The sequence below is a fragment of the Notolepis coatsorum genome (assembly GCF_963971535.1).
Source record: "Notolepis coatsorum genome assembly, chromosome: 6".
In the NCBI taxonomy this organism is placed as follows: domain Eukaryota; kingdom Metazoa; phylum Chordata; class Actinopteri; order Aulopiformes; family Paralepididae; genus Notolepis; species Notolepis coatsorum.
Window position 1 is genome coordinate 134,802,288 of NC_140170.1, and position 23,706 is coordinate 134,825,993.

Sequence of the window (23,706 nt, forward strand, 5' to 3'; positions counted from 1 at the left end):
GTCATAAAAATACAATGAAATCCAAAAGGACAATTCAATCACTTTGGAAAATAATTATATAGCTGCTCTACTATGCATCTCATGCATGACATTACAGAACTTGTAAGTCGCTTTGGATAAAAGCGTCAGCTAAATGACTAAATGTAAATGTAAATATAATGTCAACATATCATATCTTTGAAATCTTTCATGTAAGCAGGGCGTTCTTTCGAAAGGAACCTTACATAGAATCTTTCCAAGGCCTAGAAGAAGTAATTGTGTTCCCTACATTCCTTCTTTCAGGATGCTTGCAATGTTAGTGACACATTAATCTATTCTAAACCATTCATACGTCTTGTAAATCACTTTGGATTAAAATGCTAAACTCCTAAAGGGTAATGTCAAACAAATGTTGTCTTTCATAAAAAATAGCATTAATTCTTTACAATGAAAATGTTCTTGCAATACTTTGACTTAACACTTAATATAAATATGCTTGTACTGTACATTTTAAGATTTGACAATCACTGTCTATCCACCTGATATTCACAGTATGAAGCATAGAAGTGAACAAGCTCCATGTTATGCTGTCATTTACCTAAACATCTCGTCTTCCCACCCATTACCTGAGAGGCGGAGCATCCAGGGGGAAGAGCAGGTAAAGACCTGACATCCCCCATCTTGCCTGCCACACTCTTCGTTATCTATCCTCACTCTCTACAACCACAACCACCACACAGCACCCAGGACTTCCCTCAGCTCCTCAGCCCAGTGCCACTTAGGCTGGGTTCAGAGATCCAACATCTCCAGCTCAAGCGCCAGGAGGTCTGGTACTTATTCTTGTTGTGGAACTCACTTGAACGTGGATATCTGGAGGTAATGTAAAGAGTGTACAGTATGGGATGTGAATTAATTTAGCGTGTCATCATGGTATTAATCATATTATACTGTATGGATCTTTAATATACTGAAAGTTATGTTATTATTAGTTTTATGGCCATTTGATGCCACATAATATATGTCAAACATGTTGCTGTTACTCTCTCTCTCTCTCTCTCTCTCTCTCTCTCTCTCTCTCTCTCTCTCTCTCTCTCTCTCTCTCTCTCTCTCTCTCTCTCTCTCTCTCTCTCTCTCTCTCTTCTCTCTCTCTCTCTCTCAAACCGTTTATACAGAATCACAGAACTTATTCCAATGACCGACTTCCACCCTCAGGTGTGGGTGAAGAAATGTCCTGGTGGCATGAGCAACATCAACCTTAACAAATCCAAATGAATGATTAAACAAAGAAACTGAATTATACTTTCCCAAATTTAGATGTATTCCATTATAGTATATGGTTTCCAACGTTATTATGTTATTATACAATTATCTTGTGTAGTCTTGCTTTACCATGCATAACAGGCTGTGTGAAAGATACAGAGTGAAACTATTTCACAATAAATCTTGTATTCATCGCTGAAATACAGGCGAAAATGTTTTTACATACCAAATTTAGTATTTTTCAGGTTTTCACTGGAATGAAAGTTGACATGTTTCTTTGTGTTGTGAGCAAGTGTCATGACCCCTAAGGTCAGATGAATCACCACTTAAGACCCAATGTAGAACTTCAGAAACATATGTTGTCAATCTGAAAACTAAATTGTTTTCTTAATGCCAAAGGTTTGTCCTTTTGGACATACAAGGCTTTTTGCCCAACAGCAGCAATAGACAAATGTCAAAATTTGTCAAAACGGTCCATAAAATATGACCTGCTTTCTACTAAGCCGCAGCCTCTTTGCAGGCATATAGCCGCTGCTTTAGGAAACTTAACACTCGGAGTAAATGGGGGAATTCCTCCAGTCTCTCTGTGCGGCAGCCAGCTATGTCACCTCTGTAAAGGAGGGAGGGAAGGAGAGGAGGAGAGGGAGGAGAGAGATTAAAACATACTTAAAGATTATTGAGGGAAATTACACCTCTGCCCTCTGCTTTAACCCTTTCATGTGTGATTGATTCTTGTGTTTAATTTTACTTTTAAGTACAAAGACCTGGCCTGATGAGGTCACATCAGTATTCAGCTGAAGTTTGAGGTTTCAAAGTTCAGTATGAGTTTCAAATATGCTTTGTAAGTGAGGGAGACTAAAGAGGAAAGGATAGGAGATGGCAAATAAAGCATTTAAGAGTTCCGTGCCTCTAATCTGAAGCTGAGACTGTTCTCTTTTCATCTTTTAAAACTCTCCAAAAACTCCTCTGTTTGAAATTAAGCTCTCTCAATTAACTCTGCTCTAACATCTTATCCTGCCTCATTCTTCCACAGATCACTGAGAGGAACACGAGCGTTTGATGATGAAACTCCACCTCGTTCCTCTGTCAACCTAGAGGGTTCGCCTGAAAGGTGGATTCCACAAGAAAAGGGAGTAGAAAAACTGTGGATTCCTGAGTCTTTACTGTAATCGTTTCTCCAACCCCTGTTCCCTCTGCGATGAGTGCGACCTTCTCCCATTCATTTGTGGACCATCGCCCCACCTACCTGAACCGGGCCGGCACTCTGACATACAGCCTGTCTCCTTCCAGTGGTCACACGGAGGATCGCACCCATGCCCACCACCACCACCTCCACCACCACACGGCAACAGACTCTCTGGCCCACACCGTGCCCTTCATTCTCTACCCTTCTAGCATGGACCCTGCTGGCCTGAGCCTCTACGAGGGCTCCTTCCGGGGCCATGGCCCCAGCCTCCTTCCCTACCTGTCCCCCTTCCACCACGGCCGCTTCGGCGTCTACGAGTGTCCCTTCGAGCCGGCGTTCATCCAGAAGCGCAATGAGCGTGAGCGTCAGAGGGTAAAGTGCGTGAACCAGGGCTACGCCAAACTGAGAGACCACCTCCCGGGAGCCGCCAGTGAGAAGCGTTTGAGCAAAGTTGAGACTCTGAGAGCTGCCATTCGTTATATAAAGTATTTGCAGAGTCTGGTTGAGGGGAAGGGGCAGCCAGAAAACAACCTCGACACCAGCAGCTATAGGTTGGAGGACTCAGGGACAAGTGATGGAGAGTCACCTAACTCCCACCTCGACTCCTCCTCTTCCTCGCCTGGCCTGGACTGTGGCGAGTCTGAGGGTTCTGGGTGTTAGGAGGAGCAGGAGAGAGTTCTCAGAGTAGGAGTTTGGTGAAAGACTTTTTTGATAGCCTGTGATAGCTAGAATGTTTTCCTGTGTAGATTATTCATTGTAATAAGCACTACTGTACTGTATATTTGGATGCAAAGTTCATACAAATGTTTAACTTTACAGACACATCTTGCTTCAAGGGTTTAATTCAAAAATGCTTTATCCGTTTTGAAAAACAAATTGTTTCCTAATATTTATTACATAAAGATCCAGTACAATGACGTTTTAATTCAGTCACAAATAGCTTATTGTGGAATGTTAATGTCATAACTATCATTTCAGAACTTCAGAAGTATAATTCTCTTTGTTATAAGTGTTTTAGGTCATCCTCTCTGAGCACAGCCGACTCTCAGCAGGCTGAAGGGGTGTGGCCTTCTGTTCACTAGACACTATATAGATGCTTGATACGACTACACTGTCTACACTGATGGTGAGCACCACTCAGCTACATGTGACTGAGGGAACAATCAGAGCAGCAGCTAGATGTGACTGATTATAATTAGAGTGTATAACCATGTGTATTATGCACAATTTCAGAGGAAGCCGATTGGATATCTGAAATGGCTTGATTTTGTTGATATACAGGGGGATAAATATCAAAGGGTTTTAGTCATAATTTTCAGTCATCATCAACAGTTCTAGAACAACAGTTCTAACATTTTGGGTAACTTTACATGAACATACCTTCTGTTAAAATAATTTCAATAAGATTGAAAAACAGGATTTTCATTATACTGAATCTTTGATGATGCTATCGAAAGCTATAGATTTATATAAATAAACAGTCTAAATGGACCCAGGTTTATTTCCTGTTGCAATGTTGGCTAATGCAATAACTGACAGGATATAATATAGATATATAGATATACATATACCAAACTATTCCCAAGAATTCCAGTGAAACCGTCTATACCATTTTTATTTACCACTATAAGTTAGAATTCACATCTGAAAGAGTACAATGTTTACTATCTTAAGCAGATGTCTTACAATAGACATTACATTCAATGCTTTCCCACATTTTACTTTCATGCCAGAAGTAATTGCAAGAGCATTGAACATATAAGAACTGTTTTCTGTTTTCTCACATATTTCAAATTGTTTTAGAATGAAACTCTATTTTGGACCACTGAAAATTGTCTCAATCTGGCTGCTGATACCACGAAAAAAAATAGTATTACTGAAGTTACAAAACAACAAATAAAGAGATGTTTTGTATTGTGTTTTTGTTTTTCAAACACAGTGTGTTCTTTATACTACTACTACTACTACTACTACTACTACTACTACTACTACTACTACTACTACTACTACTACTACTACTACTACTACTACTATACTAGAACTATTCCGGGGCCATTTCATTGCAGCTTCTATTCTTTTGTGTTTAGGAGCAACTTTTACAACACGTAGCCTACTGGACCACAAAAACATATCATATTACATAAAGCACTTGGCATGATAAGAGCTTAATACAGTTCCATAAATAGCCTGTGTTTCATGTGTCAAACTCCTGTTTAACAAACTGTTGATATATATTTAACTATGAATCAATCACTGACACATTTCCCATCAACCTTCATTATATTACAGTAACTTAAACCCCCATATGTGCAAAGTGAGAAGCAACATAAAGAATGGCGCCTGTTGTCAAAAGCAAGTCTGTTGAGACCAATCAAAACTGTCCATAGTGCAGCCAATGCCCGAAGACAGGAGAGAAGCTGATAGCCAATGGAGGGTCACCAATCCAATCATAGTCAAAGAGTATGCATACCACAGGCCTATAAATGCTCCACCAACCACTCTGCGTGCGACCCCCTTGCCCCGTAAACCATGCACCAACCCAGAGCCTCCCCCACACCCAAAGCCCCCCCCCCCCCCCCCCCAACTAAAATATCTGTGCTAATGTCCCCTCCTGTCACCCCTCCCCATGGGAATCATGGTCATTGTCTATATTTATTCTCTTCCCTGGCCAACTGTTCACTCAAACTCAATACCTTACAAAAGGGGCAGAGGCCTGTCACTCCAGGAAGAGAGGGGGCGAGAAAGTGAGGGGGTGAGAAAGAGAGAGAGATCAGTCAGGCCAGCAGTACAAGCGTGACAGAGCAAGCAACAGGACAGGGGAGACAGATGGAGGAGAGAGGTAATGACTGGTGACCGATGACTGAGTGAGGGAACACGGACTTGGACCAAGAAGGAGCCGCGATTTTAAATCAACATTGGACAAAGCTTTTGGAGTACCGAATAATTTGTCTCAAGCTACTATCTAGGCGACCTACCTCCTCTTTGGTCCAAACACTCCCGTTTGAGCCACAATGGCGGACAGTAACAATACCCCGCTGTCGTCATATATCATGGACGAGGAAACTCTGAAGAGGAAGCAAAAGGAGAAGCTGAAGAAGCTTATGGCCACGGGGGGCAACCCTCGTCCGGCGCGTTCCCTCTTCATCCTGACGCTGAAGAACCCGATCCGCAAGGCCTGCATCAACATCGTGGAGTGGAAGTATCCTTCAAGGGTCAAGGGTGACTGGGCAAGAGAGATGGTTGGATTACATGGACAAACTATCATTTCACTTCTGGAGTTAATCAGGTTTTGTGCTCAGCAGGCATTGACACATTGAGGTTTAGATTCTAAAAAATATATATATATATATGTATAGGGCCATGTTGTAGCCTACAGTGAAGAAGTTGTCAGTGCATTTACATAAATCAACCCAAACAGACCACTCTTAGGATCAAACCACTCTTAAGATCAGTGCAACTACTGAACAACCTGAACAAAGGAGTGGGTTCTTAAGGTGTTGCAAATATTGAGTATTGATGGCACTCCATCTTGTAGCCTGGTTCAGACTTTGTTTTTTGTTGTTGTTGAACTGCTAAACGGTTGTCAGATGTGGCAAGATGGAGTCTGTAGGCCATGTTGAAGAACAGCATTACAATACAGTAGGTACCTCAGGCACTGTTCTCATGCTTGTGCTGCTGCGAATAGACATCAGAGTGGATATATATTAATATGAAACTTCGGTTTCAGACATGGGTCAAATGAGACATTTGTGGTTATATCATGATCACAGGTTAACCCTGCACTATGAAACTTCTTCATAAAAAATATAGCTTCTTTACCAAGTTAAATCATGGAGTTGGGCCACATTTTTCAGAGAGAGAGAGACCCTATTTCCGCAGACACCTGCAGACACCTGAAAGATAAACCCTTCCAACATTGATGCATGAAAAATAGTGAAATTGCCCATACGAGCTCTCCTGGTGGTAGGGCATGACCAGTGCCACAAAAGAGCCGACGGTCTCATTCTTATAGCATAAAATGTGAAACACACACATTGAAAACAGTACCCAGAGTTACCTTGCTTGACGAAATGTCTTTTTGTTGTTGTTGTTGTTGTTGTTGTTGTTGTTGTTGTTGTTGTTGTTGTTGTTGTTGTTGTTTTCTCTTATCCTCCATGTTTAAACACTGTGCAGGCCAGGGTGCCAATCTTCCATAATGTAGCTTTAAAGATGCATTGTTACTGAGAGAATCGTGGCATTAGCTTATGAAAATGAGCCGGTACTAAAGTTGAAAGCATATGCCTAGAAAGTGACATATTGACTAGAAGGAGCTTGATTCACGGTGCCAGATACCCGATCTGTTTGGCCTGGCATATCGGCTCAGGGTCTGTTTTTCAGTTGAGTTGCAGTTGAGTTGCATGGATGTCAGACGTTCATCACGCTGTACCAAAGGCCATTGGCTGTACGGTGATAGTGTCACATCCGTTATGTAGTGCCAGAACTACCTGACGTGATTCTACAATGAGTGGAATTATATGAGAAATAAACACTGTTTGTTGATCTTGAGTGGCCCCACCCCTTTCCTGCTAAGTGAGCTAAGTAACGTAGCTACACACACGCCTTTTTATTTGGTCAGGGATAATGAATTTGGCTGCCAAAATGGCAATCTTGTATTTCTTCTTGTAATCTTCTGAGGCGCTGATGGATGTTTTTAGAGCTGTATAATATGAGTTTGTTGAGGCAGCCTGGTGATATTTCTAGGGGATGGACAGCTGTCTTCCCACGTCACTAGCTAAAAACAGATATGTTAAGCTAGGTAGAATGTGGCCTCATGGTGTTGGTAGGTTCAAGCCTGAACACAGCATTTAATTACTAAATCAATTATCAATGCAATGCTTATTTTGGATTTGCTTCCAAATGTGTTATTTCTAAATACAGGATAGCCTACTGTCTCTGAGCATACAATAGGATACCGGTACGATCTGCTCATAATGACCTTTGCACCTCCAAGAATAAAGTAGCCTATAGCCTGTGATGTTATCCGATAATGTGCTACACTGACCGTATTAACTTCAAACTTCGCATTTCAGCTTCCCACATGGTGTCTGCAGAAATAGGTCATCATGTTGTCTATCATCTCCATTGTTGGCAGTGCTGTTTTAGAGCACAAGCTATATGGGGATGTCCCTTGACAGAAATGGAAACACAGTTTTGGGTTGTGAAAAAAAGATCATGGCCGGTTGATCTACCATACTGTCCAGGGTTCTCACTCGTCCTGGAAAACCTGGACATTCGGAGACTAGATTTCCAGAAATCGAAAACCTGGCAAATTTACTAAAATGACCAAATATACTGGGGAATAAAAGTCTATGTTGTCCTGGATATTTGTAATTGTATTTTAGCCCCTCACTCAGAATGTCTATGTAACTCTAGGTGTGTATTTTGTGTAGTTAACAGTGGCGCCCAATTTGGGGCCCTTCTTTGTTTTGGCCCGCCATGGCATTTGACAAGCTCAGTGCTACCTCCCTATTAAATTACAAAAACGTAATTTATGAGGTATTACAGTATTCTGAGCTGAGTGAGTGATGAATTTGCACCACTTGTTGGGTGTGGCACATGGTTTGTGACACTTTCTGTCAGAAAGGTGTCTCTCCTTTTAGATATGTTTAGTTCATATGAGGGACCTAGAGTATAAGCCAGTGTTTGGAGTGAGTATTGTAGCTGTCACAATTCAGACAGAATGTGTTGGTGTTTGTTTGTTTGTTTGTTTGTTTGTTTGTTTGTTTGTTTGTTTGTTTGTTTGTTTGTTTGTTTGTTTGTTGAGTGTTGGTCACATCTAACATCAAGAGGAGGCCAGATTACCTTATTGTACAGTTAGCAGTGATGAGTGTAGCAGTCACCTATAATGAAAGTGAGACACTTCATCATTAAAAAAGGAGGAATAAAACTGGGATTAAATCTGTCAATACTAGGCCTACCGGTTAATTGTATCACCATTTGTGACCAAGTGCTATCATGGATTGTCAAGAACATCCCTGGAAATGTCCTGGAAAATTATTTCTCAAAAAGAGTTGGACTGTCTCGTAACATGATGTACAGTACTGTATATGACACCTATTGTTGTTTTGGCTTATGATGGGTTGTGTACTTTCTTTAAATGTATCTGAATAAACACAAGAGGCTGAAAACCCTGGAATAGGGTGAGAAAGAGGTTGGTGAAACGGATGAGGAATGAGAAGGTATATGATCTCAGAACATAGCTAGCACAGACAACTCAATACTTGCCGTACAGCATAACTACTGTTGTTCAGATGATGGCATCCATGGTTTGGCTCCCGTCAAACTTCCTATAGTGTTGACTTCCAGACCGTTTGAGATCATCATCCTGCTGGCTATCTTTGCTAACTGTGTGGCTCTGGCTGTCTATCTGCCCATGCCTGAAGATGACAGCAACAACACAAACAGCAACCTGGTAAGTCAGCATTGTGTGTGTGTGTGTGTGTGTGTGTGTGTGTGTGTGTGTGTGTGTGTGTGTGTGTGTGTGTGTGTGTGTGTGTGTGTGTGTGTGTGTGTGTGTGTGTGTGTGTGTGTGTGTGTGTGTGTGTGTGTGTGTGTATGTGTGTGTAAAGAAAAAAAAGGGCACCTACTGCACGACATGGGGCCCCATCAACACACAGAAAGCTGTGATGCGTCATGTGGTGAAATAGTCTTTATCCTTGAATAAGATTAAGATTATGTAGGTTAGGCAATCCATAATAATTCAAAGTATAACCACAGATATGACAAGATAAGATAAGATAAGATAAGATCATTCTTTATTCGGTTGTTAAGTCGTGACCTATCGACTTTCCAATAAACAGTTTCCGGGGCTAAGCATTGGCTGAGGCTCTGGTCTTTTCTCCATGCCTCAGTGCCTTGTTGTTTTAATAGATCTGAGTCATAACAAACTGTTTATGTGTCGCTCCTAGTATCTCCTGCTGTCGGAGGCAGAGCGTTTGGCCCCGGACATGAATATGCGTGGCATCAAACTTAACATTTTGAGTGCCAGCCACGAGAAATCTCCTTAGTTCATGCCATGCGTTGAGTGCCAGTCCGGATTACACATTTTACTTGTCAGGCATGTAACCGGAGAGGATTCCACTCATTGCCCACCCTCAGAACAGCGTGGAATCGGTATTTCCAGTACCCAGCGTTGGATCAATAAACGCGATCGATATTTGGAATGGCGATCAGGAATTGGAATAATCTTTTTGGAGAACATCTGATCTGAGGTAAGGAATCTATTTGACCAGTCTTGGGATAATCAGAGCTCTTTTCACCTATATCTCAGCGTGTCCCATATGTGAGTGTGTGTGTGCTGATCAGGAAATAAGATAATCGATTTTTCAGCCCGCTTCTCTAGCGTGCATAAGTACACATATACTATCGATAATCTAGCGTTTATTTGAAAACGATTCATAAATAGGCCGAAAAATGACGATGATGTGTTTTGTGTATTACAGTAAAGCGCGATTCCTGCAGAATAATTTTTTTTCTGGAAGTTTCAAAAAACGAGCGTTTTTCAAAATGGTATAAAATGGAAATGAACGAATTAAAAAACAATCTGTTTCGACAATGTTGACTGCAAACAAGTCATTGATAAGCGACGGGTGTATTAGACACATAGCCATAATTTAAGATATAGTTTATGCGTTCGCAAATGTGATCGCCCTCCATTGACTACAGCGCTGGCACTCAAGCGCTATTTTCGGCTCCCCCTGCTGTCACGGAAAGTGTTAACAACCAAATTCTCTGTTGGTACAGAAATGTGTTTTTTGTCGGAACACATAGTATTGCTTTACAAAAGATAAAACATAAGACAAGACATCAGAGAAACAATGTAATTAACCCCTTCCCTCCCAACCAACGTTATTCGTTTTGATGTGGCACATACGTCCAAGGTTATTTCATATTGTACAGCCCTTTTGTATTGCACTGTCCTGTGTAAGTTGCAACCACATTGCTATCTTACTTTTTACGTAGGCTTATTGAATGTGGCACAAATTCGTTTTTGAATCATTTCAGTTTCCACTTGGGGGTGCCTATGTGAGGGTAGCAGCTTCGCTTGTATTCTGTGTTCTATGATGTTATTGGCCATTCTCAGGGGTGTAAAGTACTTGAGTAATTGTACTTCGTTACAATACTTAATATACTGTTTTTGCGGATTTGTACTTTACTCGAGTATTATTAGGTTTGTATACTTTTTCTTTTTTTATATATATTTTGTTTTATTAGCATTTGTTAGTTTTACACAGTTTTCAATGAACAGAGTCCCCCCCCCCCCATTTTCCCCCTCCCTCCCCCCTCCTTCGAGACAGGTCTATTAGGACATGTAGACTGTAAGCATCTAACCTCTTTATCTGAGGAGAACTGTAAAGGGGGAAAAAAGAGAAAAACAGTGACAGTAATGCAGTTTACAATTTTTTTTAATTTAATGTATACTTGTATACTTTTACTCAATTACATTTCAGAGAAAAAAATACATACTTTTTACTCCTTACATTTAAAATGCAGACCTACTAAGTACAAAGTACAAATCTCGGAGGTCCAACTATTTTAATTAGTATATTAGTTTCTCTGGCTGAACTAACGTTAACGTTATTAATCCTGCGGCCGCACTTTATTTAAAAACAGCCAATCAAATCCCCATCAATGGAAAATTAACCCGCCCATACCCATGCTGATTGGTCCTTGTGCAAGATTAGAAAGTGGGGATCTTTGATTAAACACCTGCTATCAGAAGAATAATTTCATATCAAATGAAAACTTGGCCCACGATGGAAGGAGTTTGAGACCCCTGGTCTATCCCTTGCAATAAAAAAAAGTTTTTACTTTAACTTTTTACTAGTTAAGTACATTTAAAAGTAGAAACTTTTGACTTTTACTCAAGTGTGTTTTTAGCCAGATACTCTGACTTTTACTTGAGTAATATTTTGAGACGGTACCCATACTCTCACTTGAGTATAATTTCTGGGTACTTTTTACACCCCCATCACATTGAGTGCCACGCCCCTTTGACCATATATGGCCGTTCCGTGCCAGCGTTGAAGTCAATGGGAGGTCGGGGAAATTTGTGAAGGCTTAAACTATATCTTAAATTATGGCTATGGGTCTAAAACACCCCTCGCGTATCAATGACTTGCTTGCAGTCAACATGTACGAAACGGATTGTTTTTTCATTGGTACAGTACATTACCGTTTTATACCGTTTTGAATACGAGTATAGTTTTGGAGAGTTCTAGTAATTCCAGAGACATTCCACGATAATAGCTCTTTAGTGGAATACACAAAACACATTGTCATTTTTCGGCTGATTTATGAATCGTTTTCAAATAAACGCTAGATTATCGATAGTATATGTGTACTTATGCATGCTAGAGAAGCGGGCTGGTCAGTGCTAATGTCATACACACACACACACACACACACACACACACACACACACACACACACACACACACACACAGACACGCTGCGATGGCTGAGAAAAAAACATCTGATTAACCCAATACTGGTAAAATAGAGTCCGTACCTCACATCAGATGTTCTGCAAAAAGATTAATCCAATTCCTGATCGTCATTCCAAATATTGATCGCGTTTATTGATCCAACGTTATAGTCCGAAACACAATCTGGTAACACGATACTGCTTGCCCGAGATGGGAAAACCCCGGACCGGACTTTCTGATGCACAACCCCAGCCAATCCAATCCAATGATGTGCATTACCATCCGGGAGACGATAGGTGGCGGTATTTGCCCTTTTCGAGCTCAGACCCATTCACAATGATAACGTCAGGCTGGATGGATGAAAAATTAATGGATATCGCTAATAAAAGAAATAACGATTAAAAGACGAGAAAACTCGTCATTGGCACTCAACGCATGGCGAGTTAGCACGACTAATCTCGTCGTTGGCACTCAATGTGTTAACATATTTGTAGTGTAACTTTCCAAAAATGTTTGGTTGAAGGATTTGCCAATTATCTTTGAGGCGATTTTAAGGAGGCTGGAGGATGGACCGTGATGCTGTTATACCAGACGATCATGCAGTACTTGACAAAAAAAGTACATGACACCCAGTTTGAGAAAGTCTGCCCTAGTAAGTTTAGGAAGACTGTGGGGACTGGATTATTTTCATAACAGCACCCCTTTCCATTGGAAGGGCACCTAAAGGGAAGGTTAAGATTAGACGGTTGAAAAAGTACCTTATAGGGCGCTGCATCGCGTTTTCTCCACTAGAAGGGCACTCATTAACTCATTGACCGCCATGCTGTTTTCCCATCTTTACTCAATGGCGCCAGCATTATTGACCATTTTCACGATGTTTGCGGACCCATCGTATATTCTATATTATAGCTATGGAGACAATAGTATGGCTCATTTGACAGGCACTGGTTATAGTCCAACACTGACAAACCAGTTAATTTCTACATACTTAAGTTTGTGCGCTATTCCATGCTAAACATCGCCCCTTTTCAAAAGAATCCAGTCTTTTTTTCTAGATCGCAAGATATGACGTGTTATATGCATATGCGCTAATCGTTCGGGTTGCTCGTCTGAAACCTATATTATTTCCAAATCAAAGGTATATACCATATATAGATGTTTCTTCACAAAATCATCAAGACCACCCGCATTTCATTGTATACTCGTATGCCGTGACAAATAAAACTCTTGACTTGACTTGACTTGTTGTTTCATGAAGCTGCGATCATTACCAAAAGCATGTTTTAGGTTCGGTAAAATACAACGCTGTGATCAATACAAAAGCATGTTTCTATGTTCGGTAAAATAGACCTAAAATAGACCTTACCTTAGTCAGAAGGTACTCCAAAATGAATAATCCCAGTAGTTCCATCGCGATCGCAATTACTTATGTGCATTGGGCATGGCTATAATATGGGAAACAATAGGTTTCAGGCAAGCAAATCTCTGGCTGTGTTCTGATTCACTTTGAGGGGGAGGGGATTCCTGCAGCCAGGCACAGAGAGAGAGACACCTTAGAGCATAGGTGTCAAACTCATGGCCCGCGGGCCAAATGTGGCCCGCCACGTCATTTGATGTGGCCCCCCAAGAGCTCTGATACATTTTTTTTTTTTCTTTTTTAAACATTAATCTTGGGTTAAAAAATAGCGGTGTTAAAATAATTGTGGGTTAATGCATTAATAAAGCTTTAACTTTGACAGCCTTAGTTATTACACATTCTTACACATACATGTATGTTGAACATCTGAGGTATTGATGAAGTAACAAAGGAAAAAAGCCAAAAGCACTTACTCCTCAGACATTCTTTGACAATTTTACAGCCCAAAATACAAAAAAGATCCAGGCGGAATAGGTAACAAAGGGTTGAAGAAATATTGTCTGAACTGTCAGATGCAAACTGGCTGTGTGACATAACTGAGCATCTCGCTCAATTGAATAAGAAGCTGTAGGGACGCAAACAAGTCCCACCCAAAACTTGACCAATATAGTTGTGAACTGAGACAACCCTTATTTTGTTATTTTTTAGTACAGTTACAGTTGTGTGTTCATGCAGACACATAATAGCAATTTCATTACGAATTGAAAATGGTGGACCCTGATGTAAACAAGTCAAAAGTCTTTCTCTGGTCTGCATCCCCTTAACTCTTTCAGTGCCACGCCTGGTTTTCCATTTTACCGCTTGAATGCCACCATCCGCGCCAATGTTAACGTTAATATCGCCTAATCTATGTTTTAAATTATGGCTATGTGTCTAATCTGCCCATCGCATTATCAAAGACTATTTTCCAGACAGTGCTGTGAAGGCAGATTGTTTTTTTATCGCGTCGTTGCCGTTTCAGAGCAGTTAGAAAAGCCCCCGTTTTGATATAAAAAACAGCTCATTCTGGAGCATTCTATGAAAATCGTCTTTTAGTGGAATATTCCACAACGTTGATATTCGTCGGCCTTTTTATGAATCGTTTTCAAATAAACGCTAGATGATCAATATTATACGTGCACGCACGCACATTACGGCCGCGCGCGGATAATCGCCTCGTTGATTTCCTCTCGGAGTTTTACATTGAAACCGAAAGAAGACATTTCACAAAACAGCTTATAACTTCATCAAACTTACTCTGAATATCCTACCACTGATAACATAGAGTCCTTACCTGACATCAGATGGTATCCAACTGGTATATTCCAATTCCTGATCACCATTCGAAAAAATCGATACGTGTATGGATCCAACGCGACACAGTGGATCTCCATGATCCGCGGGGATCTGAGGCTCCAGAATGAACTCTAGTAACCCCGGCTGGATCAGTGAACTGGAAAATGTGGAGTACCGGATTTTTTTCCCCATTCATTTTCATTGAGTCCATTCCAAAATCACTTATGTCATCTGGGAGACGACAGGGGGCGCTTTTTTCCACAGTGATCACCGGCGCAGCTCGGCAATACTCGGGTAGGCTCGGGTGATGCAATAATTTTTCAGATCGCAAAAAAAAAAAATAATAATAATTCCGAGAAATCTCGTGAGTGGCTAGCAACCACCTATAAAAAACACGAGAAATCTCGTGAGTGGCACTGAAAGAGTTAACAATTGTGTGTATTGAGCTGTACTGTACTGTACCCATTCTGCAATCTGTTAATTAAAGTTAATTAAACTATCTTCCATTAGTTGGATGTATGGCCTATGCAATGTTGTGTGCAGCCATTTGTTTTTGTAACATCTGCTACATCTGTCCCACGTGTTCTTTGCAGCTCAGTTGTTAGTTCTGCCCATCTTGACTGTGACAAAAAGGTTTTGAACAAACTTAATGTCATAGCTTGTATTTGATGATCTTCTTCTTTGTTATTTACTTGAATGGTTTGATCATTGATTAATGGAGTAATATGGGGTTCTGATAAACTAAAATAATTTGTTAAAATAACATAAGCTAACATATATTTTTACATCTATGCAAATGCATATGCAATATGTATAAATTGAATAAGTAATAAATACAGAAACAACATGTTTAACAATATGTAAATGAGTAGCTACATTTATTTTACATTACATTAACATTTATACGGTCTTTGGCCCTTTGAGGGCAACCATAATGCTCATGTGGCCCTCTGTGAAAATGAGTTTGACACCCCTGCCTTAGAGACCCAGTTCAATAGGCGTTACTGCCACCTGTCGGGATTCGATCATCATTGCAATTTTTACGTACAGTAGGCAGCGGTGCCAGAGAGACACGGGCAGGTCTGCGCGAGTGTTTAGAATGGGGAAATCGAAAAAAGAGAAAAGGATCAAACCCAGAGAAATCTCTGGTTTTGGCACTCAACGGTTGGATTCGAAACCCGGTTTGGCACAGAAAGGGTTAAGCCCGACGGGCCCGGTACAGGGCCGAGATTCATATCACCCCATAAATCGATCAATACAGTCCATATTAATTAACACATTGGTTGCCGTTCACGTAGATTTACGTTTCTGTGGCCCAGCGGTTGAGTGCCGGAAACGTAGATCTACGTTTTTGTCTCGGTTTTCCTTTTATTCGCTATCGAGGCACCTTGTGCATGCTGTACTGAATGTGCAGATGGCCAATACCGCCGCCTAACGCCTTGCGGCCGCTATTGCATTCCATTTGAAACAATGTAGTTTCTTTTCTCTACCGAGTTGCAGCGTGGGGGCGGGTTCTAAACACTCTGGCAAAACAAGGGCTTGTAGGGATGGCTTGGACAACTGACCCTGCCCGCCCGTTCATGTGCAATGCCGGATAACGTCGGAGACAGGATCGCTGTGGATATCTGGAAGGGCGATCAGATAATTGGATTATTCTTTTTGCAGTACACCAGAGAACAGGTTGATCCGATATTTTTTTCCCCGCGATCGCTCTGTGTCTGTGTGTATGTGTGTGTGCTGTGTCCCGTTGGCAGTGATCACAGCACGGAGGTGCGCTCCAACCCCCCTTTCATGCCTGCACGAGGAAACATAATACCAATAATCTAGCGTTGATTTCAGGATGATTCGATAATCAGGCGAAAAATGGCAACGTGATAAGTGAATTTGACTAAAGGGCTGTTTTGACGGAGTTCCCTGGAATTACACAGGATCACTCTACCACTATACTCATATTCACCACGGTATAAAACGGAAATGTATAGCTGAAAAAGGTTTTTTGCAAGTTGACCGGAAGAAACCCACTGACAATCGACGGCGTTATTAGATCCATAGCTATAATATAAAATATAGGTTTAGCTCTACAAACAAGGGCCCTCATGCATCAACGTGGACGTAGAACTTGACCTACTTCCACACGTAAGCACGGAATGTAGAACTAGCGCACGCACAGGGAAGTCGGCATTCATCACACGTGCGTACGCAGGCTCTATGGTCCTCCGTGTTGATGAATACCACTTTGTTCTACCGTCAATGCTCGTGCATGATTATCCATATATGGTCATGAAAATGATGACGGACCCGATGACGGATTCTCCACGGAGAATTCACTGCTGTCGAACCAAGAAGACACTATCGCGTATTGTGGGATAAATAAAAGGCGGACTTGTAAACGGTGATGTCAGATATCAACGGCTCCCTAAGACCATTGCTGCAATTCTGCCTGGACAGCTCAAAATACTAATAAAGACCGTTCGTTGACCACTGTTTGGCGTTGGTTGTGTGTCATTATAACCGTGCTGTAATATGAATGCCTTTATTAGTTGTGTTCGATTGGCTATATGATTTTTAGATGCATCTATTTTGTTGTCGGCTAATAAAGACCGCGCTGGAATATGACTGCCTTTTCCCGTGTTGTTTGATTAATACCCCAGGGATTAAAGTTCTCCTCAATTTGATTCCAAATCGCGATGGATCCCCCGTCAATCTTCTACCTGCTGCATATGATTTCTAGAGGCATACTACAATCTATTTTGATGTCAGTATTGGGTAGCCTATATAAACAATATAATACGAGAGCATATACAAGAACAATGAATCTCACTGCATGTATGATAGCCTGCCTTTCAATACATGAACTTGAATTCCATCATGTGTGTGTGCGGGACTCACAAGGCTGTTGTCGCAATGGGTGGTACCGGTGTACAGTAATAATAACAGTCCACAAAATATCACGATCCATGCCATAGCCTATGTTCTATTAGGACATGATCTGTGACGACAAATGTTCTAGAATGTTTGATTAAGATATCATACTCTGACAGCATGCCTATGAGCAACAAAAACGCGAACTTGAATCCCATCATATACATAGTCTGTCCACTATAGTGTCATTGCAATGCGTTGTCTATTCTTTCTTATACAGTAAAAAGGGGGAAGAACACTATATTCATATGCCTTGTATTCTGCTTACAGCTTCGAAGTTCCACTTGTTTCGTTTAACGTAAAGCCTTTTAAATATAATCAAACCGTTCCCGTGTTTCTGCGGTCTGCGCAGAATAATAACGAGTTGAGCTTTATGATTTATGATGAATTGGAAATGGGGGACCCTGATGTAAACATGACGGAAGTTGGTCTGCATCCCCAATTAACAATTGTATGTACTGAGCTGTACTGTACTGTACCCATTCTGCAATCTGTTAATAAACTTTTCAATCAATCAATCAATCAAGCTACGCGGAGCGCAGTCAGTCAGTAGCCTACACCCCGTATATTCCGATAACGCTATATAAACCATGCTGCATTCATTCTGAGAGAAAGATCTATTATTCCAAATGCTATTTATAGGGTTTTGACCATAATTACACTACTGTTGCTATTTTACAATGAACTATAATGAACTACGGTTCGTACAGAACGTGCCAGTGTTATTATGCACAGAAGCTCATTTCCTTGTTGTAATAATATATTCTACCACTGGGCGCTAGGTACGCCAGGTCTGACCTGTGCGTAGATGTACGCACGAAGTCAAGTTCAAGTTGAAGTTGATGAATCCCACTCTTTGCTTAGAAATGATCGTACGCACAGGGTAAGCACAGATCTGTGCGTAGAACACGTTGATGCATGAGGGCCAAGGTGAGCGCTTACATGGGGTTAATGGGCGGCAAGGCCTATGCACTTCCCGGAAGGGGGCGTGGCACCCAATGTGTTAATGTAGAGTTTTTTTTAAAGACCCTAACCCAATGAAAACAGCAGTCAAAGTGTATATTTTCAGCACTACGTTTGTTTACCAATGATTTTAAGTGTTAAATGAATACATATGAGTTTATAGAAATCTCACCGCATTCAGTCGGAAACCTATCTATGTAAGGATGTGTTCTCTGGTAGAATTCACTTTGTGGTCTGAGAGGTAGGAATTATGATGGCTGATTGAAAATATCAATATCAAAGATAACGAGACAATATCCTGTAATTCAATAAAATCGTTTATTACAATATATATATAATGGGTCCATTTAGTTAGTAGTATCAAAACGTACATAAGTATTAAAGAGAGAAATGTGGTAAGGGTGAGGAGAGAGTGTAAGAGTGGAGTAAGAGGGTAAGAGAGAGAGAGAGCAGAAGATGGAACATTCGTTTTATATCTTTCACAGACAATGAACGGTCATATTACTAAATGCATATTCAAACATTCAAACATTCAAATTGTGATAGTACGTCATGTTATGTGTATGTGATATTTAGATAAGTACAACTCGGTAGAGTACTCTGCTTGGTCCATGGTACATATGTAACGGATGGTATCGTGAAGCGCAGTCCCGAAGGGCTGGGGTGAGTAGCGGTGCTATGGGTTAAACTCACTCTCATCCTCAAAAGACGCATAGACACGTTACAAAGCAGTGAATTCACCTCTTGGTATAGCGGTCTGTGCTGTTGCACGCGGTGTGGGAGACCCGTGTTCGAATCTCCCTTGGGTCATCGAAGTTTGAGGTGACGTTGTCACATCGTTACAATGGTGCCGACTGACCCGGATGCCTTGGGTGGAGTCAAACATCAAATGATTCATCAAACTGTCTGGTCTATATGGGGGACGCCATGTACAGAACATCCACCCTGTACATCAGTGGTCACCAACCCGTCGATCTTGATCGACTGGTCGATCTTTGAGACTGTCCCTGTAGATCTTTCCATGAAAATAATAATAATACAAAATACAAAACATACATTTTTTTTTTTTAGATCTTACCCTGAGAGTCCACATTACAGTTCTACCTTTGTTTTGATGTGAAAAGTGATGCTGCACTTAGCACTGACTGAGAAAGTACACATACAGTTCTACTTTTGTTTTGATGTGAAAATGATGCTGCACTTAGCACTGACTGCACTTAGCACTGACTGCACTTAGCACTGACTGAGAAAGTACACATTACAGTTCTACTTTTGTTTTGATGTGAAAAGTGATGCTGCAATTAGCACTGACTGAGAAAGTAAACATTACAGTTCTACTTTATAAAATGATAATTGTAAATATGTTTGTCAATGTTAATAATATGAGAAAGTCCACATTACAGTTCTACTTTTGTTTTGATGTGAAAAGTGATGCTGCATAAGATGACTGCAATTAGCACTGACTGAGAAAGTACATAATAGTTCTACTTTGACGTTTTAATGTTGGACCAAAGCATTGCATGTAATTAGAATACAGGCAAATAAAAGTCATTTAGTTTAAAGTACAATCTTGGCTGTCTTTTTCTCTCAACGCTTCAATAGGTAGATCTTGCCTTCACCAAAAAAAAAAAAGTGATCTTGGGCTTAAAAAGGTTGGTGACCACTGCTGTACATGGTGTCTTCAAAATATTCTCATAATTAATAGAAGCTTAGTTATGATCACTTTGCTGGTACATATATCATAGACCGTATCTACTAATTGTCAGATGGTTGAGGGGCGTATCAGGCACAGACTGGAACCATGGCTCCATGTAATGCATAGCGAGGCCTGGAATGCGGTGTACAGTAGGAAGACATAATTATACATAGGGATGGGAATTGATACGATTTTATTGATACGATTCCATTATCTATCTATCTATCTATCTATCTATCTATCTATCTATCTATCTATCTATCTATCTATCTATCTATCTATCTATCTATCTATCTATCTATCTATCTATCTATCTATCTATCTATCTATCTATCTATCTATCTATCTATCTATCTATCTATCTATCTATCTATCTATCTATCTATCTATCTATCTATCTATCTATCTATCTATCTATCTATCTATCTATCTATCTATCTATCTATCTATCTATCTATCTATCTATCTATCTATCTATCTATCTATCTATCTATCTATCTATCTATCTAATTTACATGCTATACTATGTTATTTTATTTCATACTTATCTTGTCTTGCACAGTCTCTGGAGTGTAACAGTAAGAAGCATTTTGTATAAAAGTATTCTGTACTTCTGTATGACAACTATTAAAGAAACTTGAAACTTGAACTTGAAACTATCTATCTATCTATCTATCTATCTATCTATCTATCTATCTGTCTATCTATATATATGATGGTTTGACACTGTTTTTCCAGATCTGTTTTCCAGATCATATTAGCAATATACTGTACATTGTACACATAGTATGTGACAAAAATAAATCTTGCTCAAATTAATGTAAATGTGTTCAGTGTATACATTCCAGTCCAGGTCAGGACTCGGTGAAGACAGCAATGGCTATTGATACCTTTGGCTCACGACACACTCAGCTCTGAGAAGCACGTAGTTGTGTGTTATGTGTAGTTATTTGAGCTGCAGAGGCTTTAGTTGGTGTTGTACCACTGACCTGCTGCCCCCAGAATACCTGCCATCTTGACACATACATTTACAGCGAGAGTCTCGGTTTCACTTGACTGGTGATGACCGATGGGGCCGAGACGTCTTAAATTACCTGTGCCATTTCTTGTCTTCGGAAGAGATAGCCATTGAATTAAACCAGACAGAGAGCATGGTGTTCAGAGAGGACTTTTTATTCTTCTTATTCTTATTCTTGTCTTAATGTTCAGGGGGCCCGTTTCAAGATCAAATATGGGGCCCTTATATTAACAAGCCCCCCTCCCTCCTTTATGTAGCAGGGTGGATTATCCCTGCTTCGTGGGAACGGTTGCTGGCAGTCACAAGGTAGCTGGACACAGTAGAGCTCCGTCTGACTGCACCCTCGTCTTTGGGCCTGGAGCGTCGACTGGAGGCTGGTAGTGTGAGTGGATGGGGCCCTGGATTTACCAACCTGGTCTGGTACTCTGGTCTTCCTCCCCTGCAGCAGGGCGGTCAGCAGTACTCCCCAACACGCTCCCACTTCCCCCGGTGGCTCCTTAAACCCTCCCACACCTAGTGACTGAATTGCAAAAAAATACCCTGGGTTCCCCCCGCAAGCAGTACCCTCCCTCAATGACCCTAGAAACCTTACAATGAAAAGGGAAAGGTGGAATAGGAAGGGGTTAATTATGTTAACGTTACCCACACCAAAAGAGTTGTTAAACGGCTCATGGATAGACACGCACACAGAGCTCCCATCTAATTCTTTAATGTTATTGATACTGGTCAGTTACAATGATTTACTACTAGTGCCCAAATGGACTGAAGTCCCACTATAGTACCGTTGGTAACTCCATACCTCATAAACACGTATATTATACACCCACCTCTGGGTTAATATCAGGGATAATATACTTCAATGTGTTTGACTCATCGCCCACGTCTGGGTCTTCACCCTGTATAATACCTCCAAAAGGCTTTAATTATACGGCAAGAATAATACCTCTCTAGGCCTTATTTATAATGTACCAGGTCTGTAACTTCCCCCCAGGGAAAAGGTTAACCAGATGGGAAAATATTATTAAAGAACAAACCCGTTATCACACTCAAAGAAAATGAACAGAAATCAAAAGGTGGGCCCACAAATACCTTACAAAAGCCCTATGCTAATGCCGGCATGTATTGTTATTGGGGTACCCCTTAGGAACTGTATTAAGCAACGTTAACTTCGCCCGCAGGCTGCACCACACTGTGTACTGTGTAATAGCTCCGGAGCATTGATGCTCAATTGTACTCAACCCAAAATGGCGGCCGCGCCGCACCACCACCGTCCGGGTGGCAAGATGGCGTTGAACGCTCTCGTCGCGGGTGCTAGCAGGCGGGGCTGGAGCAGGGGCAGTAGTGAGCTGAGAGCGTGTGCTGGGTGTTGGCGACCTCTGCCGGTCGGGACGATCTCCCGTGTTGGCCTGAAGTCAGCCGGTGCAGAACGGTTGTAAACAGCCGGTGCAGAGTCGACGGCGCGCATATATAACCTCGCCCTCACTCACACTGAAGCTACACTCTGGGTCCCAAACAGCCCACCTGCTACACGATTATACTGTGGCGCAACGTGGTCGACTATACCACCGGTCTTCTTCAGCGCCTCGCGCTAGGGTTGCACTGGAGTCGATATAGCCGTTAGCCGCACGCTAATTATACCGCCACACTGCTACTGTAACCCGACAACTATGGACGTCAGTCCCGTGGCTCAGTCTCTCTTACTCACGCACTATCACGGATACTCCTATGATAACCCGTCGCTCGCTCCGGCGGGGCTCTCTGGGGGTTCTTTAACGGGGCTATTCCAAAGCACCTCCCGTCGCAGCTGCGACCGTTCACAGCAACATCCCAAGCAGAAGAGAGCGTCTCTCCTCTTCCGCTTCCATATATTTCCTTCCATCTCTCTCCGACACTCTCTGCCTGCCACCGCCCCCTGCTGGTCGCCAACTAGTCACACAGGGAAAAGACTGATAGAGTATGGTCCAGTAATCCTGTTCATAATCCATATTCCAGCGATAGAAGAAGGAGGAGCTCGCATCATTGTTCGTGAGAATATCAATGGAAACTAGTCAACATGTCTTTGTGCACAAAGGGGAGATAAAAGGCAAGTCAGCACATCTGGATAATAGGCATATTTTCCAGGTTGCTACATTTACATTTACAGGAGAATGTAAAGCAGGCTTAGACATAAACGGAAACATGCCTCTCTGACACACAAATCCACTCTCTGACTTAAATGTGTAACTGCTCTCAAGAAATTCTCCCTCTCTCTCTCTCTCTCTCTCTCTCTCTCTCTCTCTCTCTCTCTCTCTCTCTCTCTCTCTCTCTCTCTCTCTCTCTCTTAAAAAACACACACACACACACACACGCACACACACACACACACACACACACACACACACACACACACACACACACACACACACACACACACACACACACACACACACACACGGCTAAACCAGTTGTTCTCAAACTATGGGGTGCAAGCAAATGGGGTGAGCCTGCATGCACACAAGAGACATTTTCTGCTTACTTTTCAAC

The 23,706-nt window shown here is 41.4% G+C and overlaps 2 protein-coding genes across 2 annotated transcripts in view; both read left to right on the forward strand.

Moving 5' to 3' along the window:
- Positions 1-706: 706 nt before the first annotated feature.
- Positions 707-4,288, forward strand: LOC311230442 (achaete-scute complex protein T3-like). Its single transcript, XM_084316713.1, has 2 exons — positions 707-855; positions 2,273-4,288. The coding sequence occupies exon 2, from the start codon at positions 2,438-2,440 to the stop codon at positions 3,083-3,085; it is 648 nt and encodes a 215-aa protein (XP_084172839.1). The 5' UTR covers positions 707-855; positions 2,273-2,437; the 3' UTR covers positions 3,086-4,288.
- A 1,143-nt stretch (positions 4,289-5,431) lies between these two features.
- cacna1sa (calcium channel, voltage-dependent, L type, alpha 1S subunit, a) overlaps positions 5,432-23,706 on the forward strand; it is a 151,992-nt gene continuing 133,717 nt past the window's right edge. Inside the window, exons 1-2 of the mRNA XM_084316714.1 lie at positions 5,432-5,624; positions 8,771-8,876. Coding sequence (XP_084172840.1) covers positions 5,437-5,624; positions 8,771-8,876 — 294 coding nt within the window. The 5' untranslated portion in view covers positions 5,432-5,436. The remainder of the gene's footprint in view (positions 5,625-8,770; positions 8,877-23,706) is intronic.

Bases quoted from the DNA above. Each gene is read 5' to 3' on its own strand.
- LOC311230442 (XM_084316713.1), top strand. From the start codon at position 2,438: ATGAGTGCGACCTTCTCCCATTCATTTGTGGACCATCGCCCCACCTAC.